Source organism: Orcinus orca, chromosome 6, assembly GCF_937001465.1.
Source record: "Orcinus orca chromosome 6, mOrcOrc1.1, whole genome shotgun sequence".
NCBI lineage: Eukaryota > Metazoa > Chordata > Mammalia > Artiodactyla > Delphinidae > Orcinus > Orcinus orca.
In genome coordinates, this window is record NC_064564.1 from 99,882,248 (window position 1) to 99,896,590 (window position 14,343).

Below are 14,343 nucleotides of genomic sequence, written 5' to 3' on the forward strand. Positions count from 1 at the left end.
TAAAGTTTATTTGCTCCCTCTGGTTCCAAATCAAGGAGGTACACGATGTAAAGTAATTTAGAACTGCTACCTTAGAGGTTAATGTTGTAGGTTTGAAGCAGACACAGCTGAGTAGGAAAAAGTGGAGCTTTCAGACTCAGCCAAGGGAGTCCTCATACAGTCACTTACTGGCTGGGCAGTCACTTCCCTGCCCTGAACCTCTGTTATCCTGTCAATAAAATGGGAATTCTAGTAGTACCTACCTAATAAGGTTGTTCTGATAACATAATGAGATTATGCATAGTAGCCCCCCAAAAGCTCTTCTCATAACTGATTCTCATAACTGATTCTCATAACTCATCTGAACAACATATTTTAGATGACTACGAAGATTCCTTGCCTGTTTTTGATAGGTACCGATGGTAAGCATAGGTGCATCGTGTGGTGTGTTAACATTCAGAACATAGTAGATGAAAGAAAGGAAAAATGCTTCCTAGAATATAGCAAGGTTGTATAGTTAAGGATTTTTATAAGACTGAACAGAAAAAGGAAGAAGAAACAGACCCAGTTCTGCAGAAAGAATCCATAAATTGTGGGAAAGAAAATCTTGAGTCAGCTCTAGGCTTATTTTCTACAGTTCAAGGCCAGGTTATGGATAGCTTTAACAAAAATAAACAGGCCACAATAAACATTTACAATCATGTTATGTTTACATTACCGTTGATCTGATTATTACTGTGATTTGATTATGGTAGATATTTTCACTTCCTCTCCTTTATTGGATTTTCATTTTATTTGAGTAAGTAAATTACTCTTGGCTCATTCAACATGATGCTAAAAAAGGAAAAGAGGAATCTTTCTGATATGTGAGCTATATACCTTGAAAAGAAAGGTCTGTTTCAACTGGCAAGAAAACAGAATTCCCTCCCAAAGGAAGTAGATAAGAGGAACCAGACCTAATCAGGAAGCTCATATTCCATTCATTTATTCATCAAATATTTATCAAGTGCCTGGCACTGTTCTAGGTGCTTCTAGCTAAATCCCCTTTGGACAGACCATTGCATTTCGCGACTTTTCAGGTTCCAGTTTCTCTTCCTCTGCCCCAAGATTAAAAGATAAAGTTCTAAAATAAAAGTTACTCTTGTTTGCAGTTTCTTACTGCCAGTATATAGGGAAGCTATTTATTTTTGTAATGTTATCATGCATTAGCCACCTTACTGAATTCCTAACACGTTTTGAATAATTTTTCAGTTATTTTCTACTTAGAAATCCAGAGAATCATATATTTTGCAACTCACTGCTTCTTTTCAAAAATGTATGTTTTTTTTCATTTTATTACATTGGCCAAGACCTATGGAAATTCTTAAAATATTGAGAGCATTCTTGTTCCTTGTTGAAGGGTATTTGAGTATTTTCTTATTAGATATGTTTGCTGTTGTTTTCTTGTCAAGAAAGTTTTTTTTTTAATTCATATATTACTAATTTAAAAAAATTTAGGAATGGAATTCAGGTTTAATAAAATGCCTTCTCAGCATCTATGGAAATTATCATTTAATTAAATTAATTTCTTAATACTGAAATTACTTACATTTATACTTAGGATAAGTCCTACTTAGTCTTGGGTTCAGTTTGCTAGTGTTTTATGTGGAATTTTAGTTTTAGTCTTTATTTTCTGTCTATTATGCTTTTTTTTTTTTTTTTTTCCTCATTTTCTCCATTTCCTGACTCTGGTTACGTTGATCCGGGTGTGCTTTGTTCAATTTTATTTTCTTCCAATTTCTATTTCCTGTTTCTATTTGACTAATGTTTATAATTATATTTTTCTACCATAGTCAAGATTTAATTAGTATCTGTAACTTTCTCCAGAACCAGGAGAGACCTTGGGCTTGCTTTTACTTCCCTTTCTAGGTTTTAGTGAAATTACTGAGTTTTGAGTTCCTGATTTGAAACCACTCTCACAATCCAGATACAGAACATCACCTACAAAAGTTTTCATGCACTTTTGTAGTCCATACTTTGCTCCACCGTTGGCCTAGGCAATCACTAATCTACTTTCTGTCACTATGTTAGTTTGCATTTTCTAGAATTTTGTGTAATTGGAATCATAAAATCTATATTCTTTGTGTCTAGTTTCTTTTACTCAACATTTTTATTGTTGCTATATCCATAGTTTGTTCTTTTTTAAAAATATATTGAATATATTCATTCATTAATTGAATGAATATATCACTATTTGTTCACTCATTAATGAACATGTAGGTTGTTCCCAGCTTTGGGCTATTACAAATTAAGCTACTACACTGAACAAAGGAGAGTAAACTAAACTTAAAGCAAGCAGAAGGAAGGAACTAAAGATTAGAGTGGAAATTAATGGAATAGAGAATAGAAAAACAGTAGAGAAAATTAATAGGACCAAAATTTCGTTCTTTGAAAAAATCAAAATTGACAGACCTTTAGCTGAATCGACCAAGAAAAGAGAAGATTCGAATTACTAAAATGAGAAATGAAAGGGTAGACATTACTGACCTTACAGAAATAATGAAGGGTTATAAAGGAGTACTGCAAACAATTCTGTCAGTAAATTGTATGACTTAGACGGAATGGACAAATTCTTAGACACAAATAAAGCTGCTGTGAACATTCATGTACATGTCTTTAGTTGACATGTTTTCATTCCTCTGGGTAAATACCTAATAGTGGAGTTGCAGTGTACGAGAGTTTTAGTAGCTCCATATCTTTGCCAAGACTTGGTATTGTTTGATCAATTCTAGTGGATGTGTAGTAGTATCTCATTGTGGTTTTAATTTTCTTTTACATGGTTACTAATGACGTTGAACCTATATTCGTATGCTAATTGCCCATTTGTATGTCTTTTGTGAAGTATCTTCAAATCTTTTGCCTATTTTTTTTTTCTTTCTTTTTTTTTTTTTTGCGGTACGTGGGCCTCTCACTGTTGTGGCCTCTCCCGTTGCGGAGCACAGACTCCGGATGCGCAGGCTCAGCAGCCATGGCTCACGGGCCCAGCCGCTCCGCGACATGTGGGATCCTCCCGCACAGGGGCACGAACCCGTGTCCCCTGTATCGGCAGGCGGACTCTCAACCACTGCGCCACCAGGGAAGCACCTTTTGCCTATTTTTATTGGATTGTTGTTCTTACTGAGATATATACGTATCTATCTATATATTGAATGTAATATCTATACTGAATTACTTAAATATTCTTCAGTAAGGTGAAAAAATCACTTTAGGTATGATTGACATACAAAAAGCTGTATATGTTTAATGTATACAACTTGATGAGTTTGGAGATAAGTATACATCTGTTGAAACTGTCACCACAGTCTGTGCCATAAACATATACCTCACGTCCAAAAGTTTCCTCCTACCTTCTTTATATTATTATTACTAATATCGTTACAATTTGTTACAATTATTACTAATATCGTTACAATTTTGCTAATATCTTAGCAAAACTTAAAGTACTGTATACGATACAGTATTGTTAACTATGGACCCTGTGCTATATACATTAGATCTCTAGGACTTACTCATTTTGCATAGTTGAAACTTTGTACCCTTTGACTAATACCCCCGCCCCCAAACCATCTTCCCCTTCCCCATCCCCTGGCAATCACCTTTGTACGCTTTGCTTCTATGACATGGACTATTTTAGATTCTTCAGCTAAGTGGAATCATGCAGTATTTGTCCTTTTGTGACTGGCTTATTTCACTTCGCATAATGTCCTCCACATTCATCCATGTTGTTGCAAACGGCAGAATTTTCTATTTTAAGGCCGAATAACATTCCACTGTATGTATATACCACATATATCCTTATTAAGAGTTTTTGATATATTCTGGATACAAGTGCTCATCAGATATATGTATTGTATTTTCTCCCATTCTGTGGCTTGTCATTTTTACTTAAATTTTTGAGTGTGTGTGTGCGCGCGCATATGAGAGAGAGAGAGAGATCGAAAATTTTTTGGTGTTTGATGTGGCCAGTGCATTCACATGGCACAAAATTCAGAAGATACAAAATTTTATCTGGTGAAAAGTCTCCCATTTGCCCAGGCCCCATCATTTCCCTTCCTCTGGCAGCAGGTTTCCCTCCCCAGAAGCAACCAGTGTTACCAGTTTCTGGAGAAACTTTCTAGAGGTAGATGTTATGCGTAAATATGAAAGTGCATACATGTAATTCTTTTAAAAGTCAGATGTCAGCATACCGTACACAGAGTCTTGTACCTTGCTGTACACAGTCATAGATCTTGGAGATCGTTCCACATGGTACATAAAGCTCTTCCTCCCTCTCCCCTCCCTTTCCCTCCACTCCCTTCCTTTTTTTTTAATGACCCTCTAGTATTCCTTTATTTCTGTTAGTTCAGTGCCTACAGTCCCAGATGAGAAGCCTGTGCCAGTGATTCTTTTTCTTCTGTACCCAATCTTCCACATATCCCTAGAGTTTTCTTCTTAAATTGAGAAATTTACCAGCCTGCTTGTATTTAGGTATATATTTTTCTCAGGTATTTCTGCTTTAAACCCTTTCAATTTTACCACTTTGTCTACATCCTTTTTTATTCTTTTTTTTTTTTTTTTTTTTTTTGGTACGTGGGCCTCTCACCGTCGTGGCCTCTCCCGCCGCGGAGCACAGGCTCCGGACGCGCAGGCTCAGCGGCCATGGCTCACGGGCCCAGCCGCTCTGCGGCACGTGGGATCCTCCCGGACCGGGGCACGAATCCGTGTCCCCTGCATCGGCAGGCGGACTCTCAACCACCGCGCCACCAGGGAAGCCCGCTTTTCTATTCTTTATTCTCTTTTTTAGGAGAAAGGACTTGTGGATATTTGGATTTTAATCTCTCCTTTTTGGGTCTTCACTTTTTCTGGGCTCATTTTATCAGGTTATATTTTCATTCTTTATGTTCAGGGAATTTCTTGATTTGATCTTCTGAATGATGGATTTATTTTTAATTTCATTCCATTCCACTATTTCTACTTCTCTATTTAATTTAAATTTAATCTCACTTATGTTTGTTTTAGCAATCATGTTTTTGGACCTGCTTTCAGATTGTGATGTCCAAGATGGTGATCCTGGCTTAGGGCAGGAACTGACCCCCTTCAGACGGGCGTGCACTGACCTTCTGGGCTGCACAAGTGGGCTGCTGCTTCTGCCCTCTTGGGGAGACACATGCTGTTGCCCACCCCCAAGTAATGAGACTTGCTCTTGGGCCTCCTCTGGGGCATGTATTTGTGTGGCCATGCGTACCTGTGTTTGCGTATAAACATGTACATATGTGCGCGTAAGCGGCGCACAGACTCTGCAGTCAGCCTTTGCCTGGCTGCAGTGGTTAGGGTTGGAATGGGATGCGGTAAGAAGAGAATGGAGAGTAGATCCTTGGAATTGCTCTTGGGCAGGCTTCCTGTGTGTGTGCTTGGCTGATAACAGGACAATAGGCTGGGTGGACCCTTCTTAATTGAGGAAGTGGGGAAAGAGTTGCCCTGCAGTTGGAGAACTTCACAGCTGATCCCAAAATACCCTTCCTCTTTTCTTTCTTCAAGCTGCGCTAGAAACTCAGCATTCCACAACCCTTTCCTCACCGGACCCGCCAGCTCAGTGAGTGCCTGCTTCTCTTCTCAGTCACTCACTTCTGAATTGGGGGTTTTTTGTCAGACCCTTCCCGTGTCCAGCATTTCCCACTGTGGCCCAATTAGGTTTCGGTTTCTCAACTCTGGCTAAATTTGATTTTTCTGTAAATTTGATCCTGTCACATCTCTTCCAGAAATTATGCAAAAAAAAATTTTTTTTTTTGACTGATGACATCCATCCCCATTTTCCGGATTTTAAAAATAGATTATCATTTATATTATATATATATATATATATATATATATATATACACATATACACACACACACTTATTTATTTGGCTGCGCCGGGTCTTAGTTGTGGCACTCAGGATCTTCATTGTCACATGCGGGATCTTTAGTGGCGACACGCGGGATCTTTAATGTGGCATGTAGAATCTAGTTTCCTGACCAGGGATCGAACCCGGGCCCCCTGCATTGGGAACACAGAGTCTTAGCCACTGGAACACCAGGGAAGTCCCTAAAAATAGATTTATTCTTAATTTTATGTTTCCTTTGTCATTGAATTTGGAGGAACATGAGAGTCAAGCCCAGGGCTCAGCCCATCCCCACCGTGGATGTAGTGGATTTCATTATTTTTCACTGGCAGGGATGTAACGGCCTCTTCCACCAGTTTCTTTGTTCCCCTTCCACATAATTTCAATAAGAGCAGCAGCTATTAAATTGAGTGCTATGTGCCGTATCTCACGTCAGAGCTGATTTAATTGTTCTTTCGCTTTGTACCCGCTGTGTACCAGGTGGACATTGTTTTGGTTATGCACTGCTGCTTAACAAACCACCCCAAAATGAAGTAGGTTAAAATACACATTTATTCTTGTCGCTTGTGGCTGTATGAGTTGCCTGGCCTCAGCTGTATGGTTCTTGCTTGGAGTCTCTCATGTCATCTGAAGGCTCAACTGCGCTGGGGGCCTAAGGTGACTTGTGGCTGGCAGTTGACTCGAGTGACATCTCCATGTGGCTTGGGCTGCTCAAGGCAGGCTGGATGGGCTCCTGGAGGATGCATCCCAAGAATGCGCATCCCAAGAGACAGGAAGTGGAAGCTACTGGGCCAGGTGAGGGCTGAGCCCAGAAAAGCCACGACATCAGTTCTGCCGTATTATTTTTTTTTTTTTTGCGGTACATGGGCCTCTCGCTGTTGTGGCCTCTCCTGTTGCAGAGCACAGGCTCCGGACGTGCAGGCTCAGCGGCCAAGGCTCACAGGCCCAGCCGCTCCGTGGTATGTGGGATCTTCCCGGACCGGGGCACGAACCCGCGTCCCCTGCATCGGCAGGCGGACTCTCAACCACCATGCCACCAGGGAAGCCCTGCCATATTCTTTTGTTCAAAGCATTCATAGGGCCTGCCCAGATTCAAAAGGGGAGACTGATAGACTCCATCTCCTGATGGCAGAAGCGGCCAGGGCACATTGCAGATAAACATGTGGGTCGGGAGATACCGTAATGGCCATCCTTTAAAATATATGAACTGACACAGATGCCATGCTGCAGATACAACGATAACCGATCCCAGGACCACAGATCCTCAGACCTTACGGGGCAGAGGCAGGTACATAAACAGGCAGTAACAGCGCAGATGATGAGTGCTTTGAGAGGACCAGGCACGGGGGCGTGATGAGAGCAGGGTGGGGGATATCTAACCCAGACTGGGCAAGCGCTGGCATGGATGGGAGGTCAGTGGAGAAAGAAGGCATCTCAGCGGGGATATCTTTGGAGCTGAGTCTTGGAGCACAAGGGAACGTTAGCTAGGTGAACAAGGAGGGAGGAGGCATCCCAGGGAGAGGAAGCATCCCTCTCTGAGATGTGGTAGGGTGTGTGAGAGCTCATGGCACTCTGGGGGAATTGCTGGCAGACTGAGGATTGGCAAGTAATTGGGTGCTGCTGGCACATGTGACGGGAGGTGAAACTGTAGCAAAAGTAGGTATGTTCTACCTTCAGATTCTGTGCGTCCTTGGCCTGGCCTCTGAGCCCTCAGTTGGTTCTGTATCCAAAGTATATTAGGGGTGATGGCCGGGCTGCTGAGGAGGATGGTGGAAGAGCAAGCCTCAGCAGCTCCACTTTGGGGATCCTCCCTTGGATCCTCTCCATTCTTCATCCTTCAGTTCCCCTTGTTCCTTACACTGTGCTTCCCTTCTCAGTCTGTAGCTTAAGTGAGCATGTCGGTAAGGATTCTGTTTGCGGTTGAAGAATAAGGGCAGACGTGGGAAGAGGAGGATGGGAGCTGGAGCACCTAGGTGCTTGGCTGAGCATTTTATTTTATTTTATTGGCCGTGAGGCATGTGGGAGATCTTAGTTCCCCGACCAGGGATTGAACCCACACCCCCTGCACTGGAAGCACAGAGTCTTATGCCTCCAGTAAGTGGACTGCCGGGGAAGTCCCTTGGCTGAGCCTTTTAGATTCTCTCTCATCTGATGCTCTCCGAGACAGGCAAATAATAAAAATATTATCTCTGTTTTAAGGCTGGACTCTCTCAGCTTGTTAGGAGTGGACATGGGACAGGGTTACTTGTCACTGTACCCCCAGTGCCTTCAGACACGCTTATCTCCAGCCTGTGTGTCCAAGATGCTGATCCCGGCTTAGGGCAGGAGCTGGCCACCTTTAGACGGGAGTGCACCGACCTGGTCTGCACCTGGGGGCTGCTGCTCCTCCCTTCTTGGGGAGGCACATGCTGTCGTCCCCAGGCAGTGAGACTTGTACTTGTGCCACCTGGGGTGTGTGTGTGTATAAACATGTGCATGTGTGCACAGGCAGGCAGACTTGGGTGAGGGGGCAAGCCCAATCATAACCCCAAACTCCTTTGGTTAGAAAGAGAAGGTTCTGAAAAGAGTTCTGGAGAGCAATTGGACAGCCATATGAATGGACTTATTTGAATTGTACACTTAAAGATGCCTAAGACAGTAAGTTTTATGTTATGTGTATTTTACCACAGTCAAAAAAAAAAAAAGAAAGAGCAAATGTGGTAATACCCGTTTGGCACAGCCTAAGGAAGTCATTCTAGAGTCCTGAAAACACTTGACGTGTGGGCTTGCTGATGGCAGCTGGAAGGAGGTGAGATCTCTAAGCCTTTCACGTGTACTTTTGGAAACTTGTCTTTGCACCAGAACCCAAGAAGAATGGGTTTACTGCCTTCTTTATGTGGACTCCTCCCTTGGTGAGTAACACTGTCGCATAGAATCAGACATGTTCCTTACACTGAGTTTGAGCACAGCATTTGGCTGGTGTTTGTGTCCTTTGCTTCTTTGGGTGATTTTGAGGACTGTTTGTTTTCCTGGGGCTTGAATTTCATAGGAAGATGCAATTCACTGGGTATAAATATTACCATCTGCCATTAGTCCCAACTGACAGAGGACAAGGACTTGGTCATTGAAGACAAATACTTGCGGGTCACGTCTCCTGCATCTTTGTTCTTGGCAGAGGCATTGATGGCGCCTAGGCGTGGCTGAAGGTGGAGGAGGGGACACCAGCTCTATCACCAACATTTTCTCGAAGCTGATAAAGGTAGTTCAGCCAGTCACAGAGTCCCTGAACCATAGTGTTGTCCCACAGTCTCTCTTCTTGTTTACAGAGTCCTTCCTTGCTGTTCTGGCTCTGAACAGAGCTTTGACAAAGCCATTTTATTTTGTTGTTGTCCTAAAATTTTTTTAGTGTGATGTAGTAGAAACTGTGTGGCTTTAGAACCAGAGGTAATCTTTTTAATCTTTACCAGTTTGATAGGAGAAATGATATCTTGTTTTCATTTTCATTTTGTTGTTTGCTATTGAAGTTGAACAATTGTTATTATTTTTATTGAAGTATAGTTGATTTACAGTGTTGTCTTAGTTTCAGGTTTATAGCAAAGTGATTCAGTCATAAATGTATATATATAATATATATAATATATATATCCTTTTTCAGATTCTTTTCCCTTATAGGTTATTACAAAATATTGAGTATAGTTCCGTGTGCGATGCAATAGGTCTTTGTCATCTATTTTTTTAAATTTATTTAATTTTTTTTGCTGTGCCATGTGGCTTGTGGTATCCTAGTTCCCCAACCAGGGATCGAACCTGGGCCCACAGCAGTGAAAGTGCCGAATCCTAACCACTGGATCTCCAGGGAATCCCCTGTTATCTATTTTAGCTAAAGTAGATGTGTATATGTTTTTTATTTATTTATTTATTTATTTATTTATGGCTGTGTTAGGTCTTCATTGCTGAGCGTGGGCTTTCTCTAGTTGCAGCGAGCAGAGGCTACTCTTTGTTGTGGTGTGTGGGCTTCTCATTGCAGTGTCTTCTTTTGTTGCTGAGCACAGGCTCTAGGTGCGTGGACTTCAGTAGTTGTGGCACTTGGGCTCAGTAGTTATGGTGGCAGGCTTAGTTGCTCTGCAGAATATGGAATCTTCCTGGACCAGGGCTCGAACCCATGTCGCCTGCATTGGCAGGTGGATTCTTAACCATTGTGCCACCAGGGAAGTCCCTCCCCTCCCTTTTGGACTTCCCTCCCATTTAGGTTACCACAGTGCGTAAGGTAGAGTTCCCTGTGCTATACAATATGTTCCCATCAGTTGTCTATTTTTTCCATAGTATGTCTTTAATGCTTATTTTCAAAATCCTTCATACGTTGAAGCAAACAACCTATGGTCATAGATGTTCAAATCCTTTTCCCAGTTTGCTGTTTATCTTTTCACATTTATTGTTTCTTGACATAGAGAAAAATTTGTTAAATAAGTTACTCTTCCTTTATGGATTCTGCTTTTGGTTTTTTAAATTTATTTTATTTATTTTACTTTTGGCTGCGTTGGGTCTTCGTTGCTGTGTGCGGGCTTTCTCTAGCTGCAGCGAGCGAGGGCTACTCTTGGTTGCGGTGCGCGGGCTTCTCATTGCGGTGGCTTCTCTTGTTGCTGAGCACGGGCACTAGGCGCGCAGGCTTCAGTAGTTGTGGCACGTGGGCTCAGTAGTTGTGGCACGCAGGCTCAGTAATTGTGGCTTGCAGGCTGCAGAGCTCAGGCTGAGTAGTTGTGGCGCGCAGGCTTAGTGGCTCCGTGGCATGTGGGATCTTCCCAGACCAGGGCTCAAACCCTTGTCCCCTGAATTGGCAGGTAGATTCTTAACCACTGCACCACCAGGGAAGCCCCCATTATTAACTTTTTATTTTGAAATAATTATAGATTCACAGGGAGTTACCAAAGGTGTGTATAGGAAGGTCCCAGGTGCTCTTTATCCAGTTTCCTCCAATGATAACATCTTGCATAACAATACCAGCAAATTGACATTGGTACAGTCGACAGAACTCATGCAGATTTCACCCATTTTACAAGCACGCATTTGTGAGTGCGTGCATGTGTGTAGTTTATTCTGTGCAGTTCTATCAGGTGTGTAGATTTCTGTAACCAGCACCACCACAGTCAACATACAGACAGTTCCACCACAGCAAGGCTCCTTCCTGCTGCCCTTTTATAGCCATGCCCACCCCATCCTCCATCCCCAACCCATGACACCTTCAGTCCTAAGAGTTTGTTTTTTTTTTTTCAGTACGCGGGCCTCTCACTGTTGTGACCTCTCCCATTGCGGAGCACAGGCTCCGGACCTGCAGGCTCAGCGGCCATGGCTCACGGGCCTAGCCGCTCCGCGGCATGTGGGATCTTCCCGGACCGGGGCATGAACCCGTGTCCCCTGCATCGGCAGGCGGACTCTCAACCACTGTGCCACCAGGGAAGCCCTTAAGAGTTTTTTAATGGCATTTTTAAATGACTGGAAAAAAGAAAGATGTTTATTTCATGCCATGTGAAAATTAGTGAAATTCAGACTTCTGTGTCCATAACAGTTATGTCCATAATTAAGACATAACTGTGTCCATTCCATAATGTTATTGGAATGTAGCCACACCCATTTGTCCACCTACGTATGAGGCTGCTTCTGCACCACAACAGCAGACAGGAGTTGTTGCAACAGAGACTGTGACCTGAAAAGCCAGAAATATTTACTCTCTGGTCCTTTACCAAAAAAGCTTGCCAACCCCTGATATAAATCATCATCTAGTTTTCTTTTTTAATCTTGCATTTCATTCTTTTTTTTTTAAATCGAGGTATAGTTGATGTAGTGCGTTTATTTCTTTACATGACCTGATATTTATTTTTGCATTTGGCGTTAGAAAAGGATATAACTTAATTGTTCCCTAACTGGTTAACCAAATTCTCCATCAGCATTTATTGACTAATCTCTTACCTCCTCACTATTTGAAGTTCCATAGTTATCATATACTAAATCTGTCCCATCAGTTTAGGGAATGACAGGGTGAATCATCGAGCTATGTGGGCAGGATATATATTACCCAAGAGTTCTCTGGGGATGAGAAGCCCTCACCCCCTGCATTAACACTGAGTGTTCAAGCCAGATGTGCCCGTGCACCATGGTGTCTAACCACTCAGGTTTATTTCCATGTGCAGACACTGTGGTGGGGTCTAGCTTTATTTTTCTGGAGTCCATGGGGGATTGCTGATGGCCAAATGGAGCTGTTTGTTAATGGTTTCTGGTCCTTTATGTTGGATCCTCTCTGGAGCTGGCTGGCTCTTAAAAATCCTTTGAGAGGCAAGGTGACTTGGTTTATTTCTCTGGCACTGGTGGATCAGGAATTTAATTGTTTGAAGGGACACATGTGAAGGATTGCTCACCACCAGGCCCTACTGCAGATGCAAAGGTGAATGTGGTGGCAGTGGGTACGGGGTCTCTTGTCGGGTAGGTGCTTGTTCCATAAAGTCTCTTGCGACCAGGGGGCAGGCGGTGGCCAGCCACCAGCCTCTGCTCTGGCCTCTTGGGGCTGGGCTCCGGTTGTGCCTCTGCTTGTTACTGGCTGAGTGACCTTGGGCCCGTCCTGTAACCTCCCTGGACCTGCTCTCCTAGTAGGAACACGGATAATAAAGCCCACCCCCGTCCCCACCCTTGTGTTATTTGAAGGGTTGAGAATACTGTGTAAAGCTTGCACAGTGCTCAGAAGATAGTATGAACGTACAATATTTAATTTCTTTATTCTCCCTTGACTTAGAGGTGTGGTGTGTAGATCGCTGTGAAAAAGTATGGATTTTTGTCTCCAAGTCCTGTCATCTTTCTTAGCCCCAAGAGTTTGCTTTCTGTTTTGGAATTTTGTTGTGTCGTGAGTCACTTCAGAGCCCAGGCTCCCAGAGCGCTCAGCTGGCCACCTTCTGCTCTCTGCCAAAGGTGGGTTCAGGTGACAGAGATCCCGCTGGCCAGGTGTTGGAGCCAGGCGGCGCTAACAGCCTGTGAGCTGTTTGTTCATCTGGCCTTAAGTGGATGGCGGTGCGAGATTCCCCACGTGAGTTCCTGCCGTGAGCGTGCTGACTGTGACAGTGGAAAAGTGACTTGAGTCAGGTATCCCTGAAGCAGGTGATGGAAGGTGAGTGGGAGGAGTCTCCTCTGGGAGGCAGCTCCCACCTGGGTAAGAATGTCAAGTGCCTGGTGACCTTGGTGGACCTTGGTGTAAGCCTTTGCTGAGCACGGTCATTTTTGCAGGACTCGCCCTCTTGTCCTAAGGATGGGCTTTGTGGATTTAACCACAGCACAAACGGCAGTTGAACTTGTGTTTACTCGATTTTGCTAGAACTGCGGGAATTTCTAATCCTCTGTAATTTACCTGTGTTTGAAACATGATCCCCCTGGTGTGGCCAGACTCTTTTTTTCTGCTGAGGAGACATTCATCAGAGTCTCCCAGGGCACCGGACCTTATTGTTGACGACACTTCTCACCTGTCCTTTCCTCTCTGTGGCATCTACCACCTGGCTCAGGTACCATTCGGGGGCGGGGGGAGGTGTGCCTGGACAATTACAAGAGCTCCCTAAATGAGCCCTCTCTTTTCTCCTATTTCCTCCCCTTTCTCTCTGATCTGTGTGTTTTTTCTGAAGTCTTTTTGAAAAAGTTACGTGCGAGTGCCACTTTTCTGCTTAAAAGCTTAGCCAGGGCCTGTGGGGTGCGCCTCAAATTCTTAAGCCTGTTATTTAAGATCCCTCAGAGTCTGGAGCTCATTGGACCTCCAGGCCTTGCTTCCAGCCACCGCCCCTGGGCGGCTCATGTTCTGTCCACAGTGATGGTCCCCAGCTGTGCCCTCCGCGCCTCACCCTGTGGCAGTTCTGCTGAGGCCGCGCTCCATGCCAGGAGCACCTTTTCCCTGCCGAGTGGCTAGTCACTGTGTACAGGGGCTTTCACAGACATCCTCCATACTCTCCGTGCGGCCTGGCCACCTGGATCGGGTGACCTTGCCATTTTCCAGCGAGCGTTGGTGAACTTAAGTGGTTTTCTTACTGCCGCATAGCTGGTGGGAGAGCTGGAATGTGAGGCCAGGCCTTGTGCGGTCAGGCTGCCTCTCCGGAGCTGCCCTCGGAGGGCAGAGTTACTCGCGGCTGCTCTGGGCTCCAGCACAGCAGTTTTTCCTTATTCACGTATTTATCTCATTACCTCACGTAGCTGTTTGTCCTGGGTCTGGGCCACACCCCCGTACTCCACCCCAAAACTTGTTTCCTCAAACAAATCCCTTATCAGCTTGCTTTCCCGTGCATCTGGAATAGTACCTGGTACTCAGCGGGAACCCGATAAATGTTTGTTTGGATGAATGCATGGATGAGTAGCTTTTTCTTTCCATATCCTCTAATTTGTGGTTTGAGGGAGGCTAGTACCCTGGTAATTAGGCTACTTAAAACTCCCGTGTGTTGGAAAACATCTCTCTTTTGGTCTATAG

At 43.9% G+C, this 14,343-nt stretch overlaps 1 protein-coding gene across 8 annotated transcripts in view; it reads left to right on the plus strand.

Annotated features, from left to right (window-relative positions):
- Positions 1-14,343, plus strand: part of SNX30 (sorting nexin family member 30) — a 121,748-nt gene that overhangs the window by 17,811 nt on the left and 89,594 nt on the right. Inside the window, exon 1 of one of the 8 annotated variants that reach the window (XM_049710978.1) lies at positions 8,569-8,770. The exons of the other annotated variants lie outside the window; for them this stretch is intronic. Coding sequence (XP_049566935.1) covers positions 8,753-8,770 — 18 coding nt within the window. The 5' untranslated portion in view covers positions 8,569-8,752. Of the gene's footprint in view, positions 1-8,568; positions 8,771-14,343 lie in introns of those variants that run through there. 8 annotated transcript variants of the gene reach the window in all.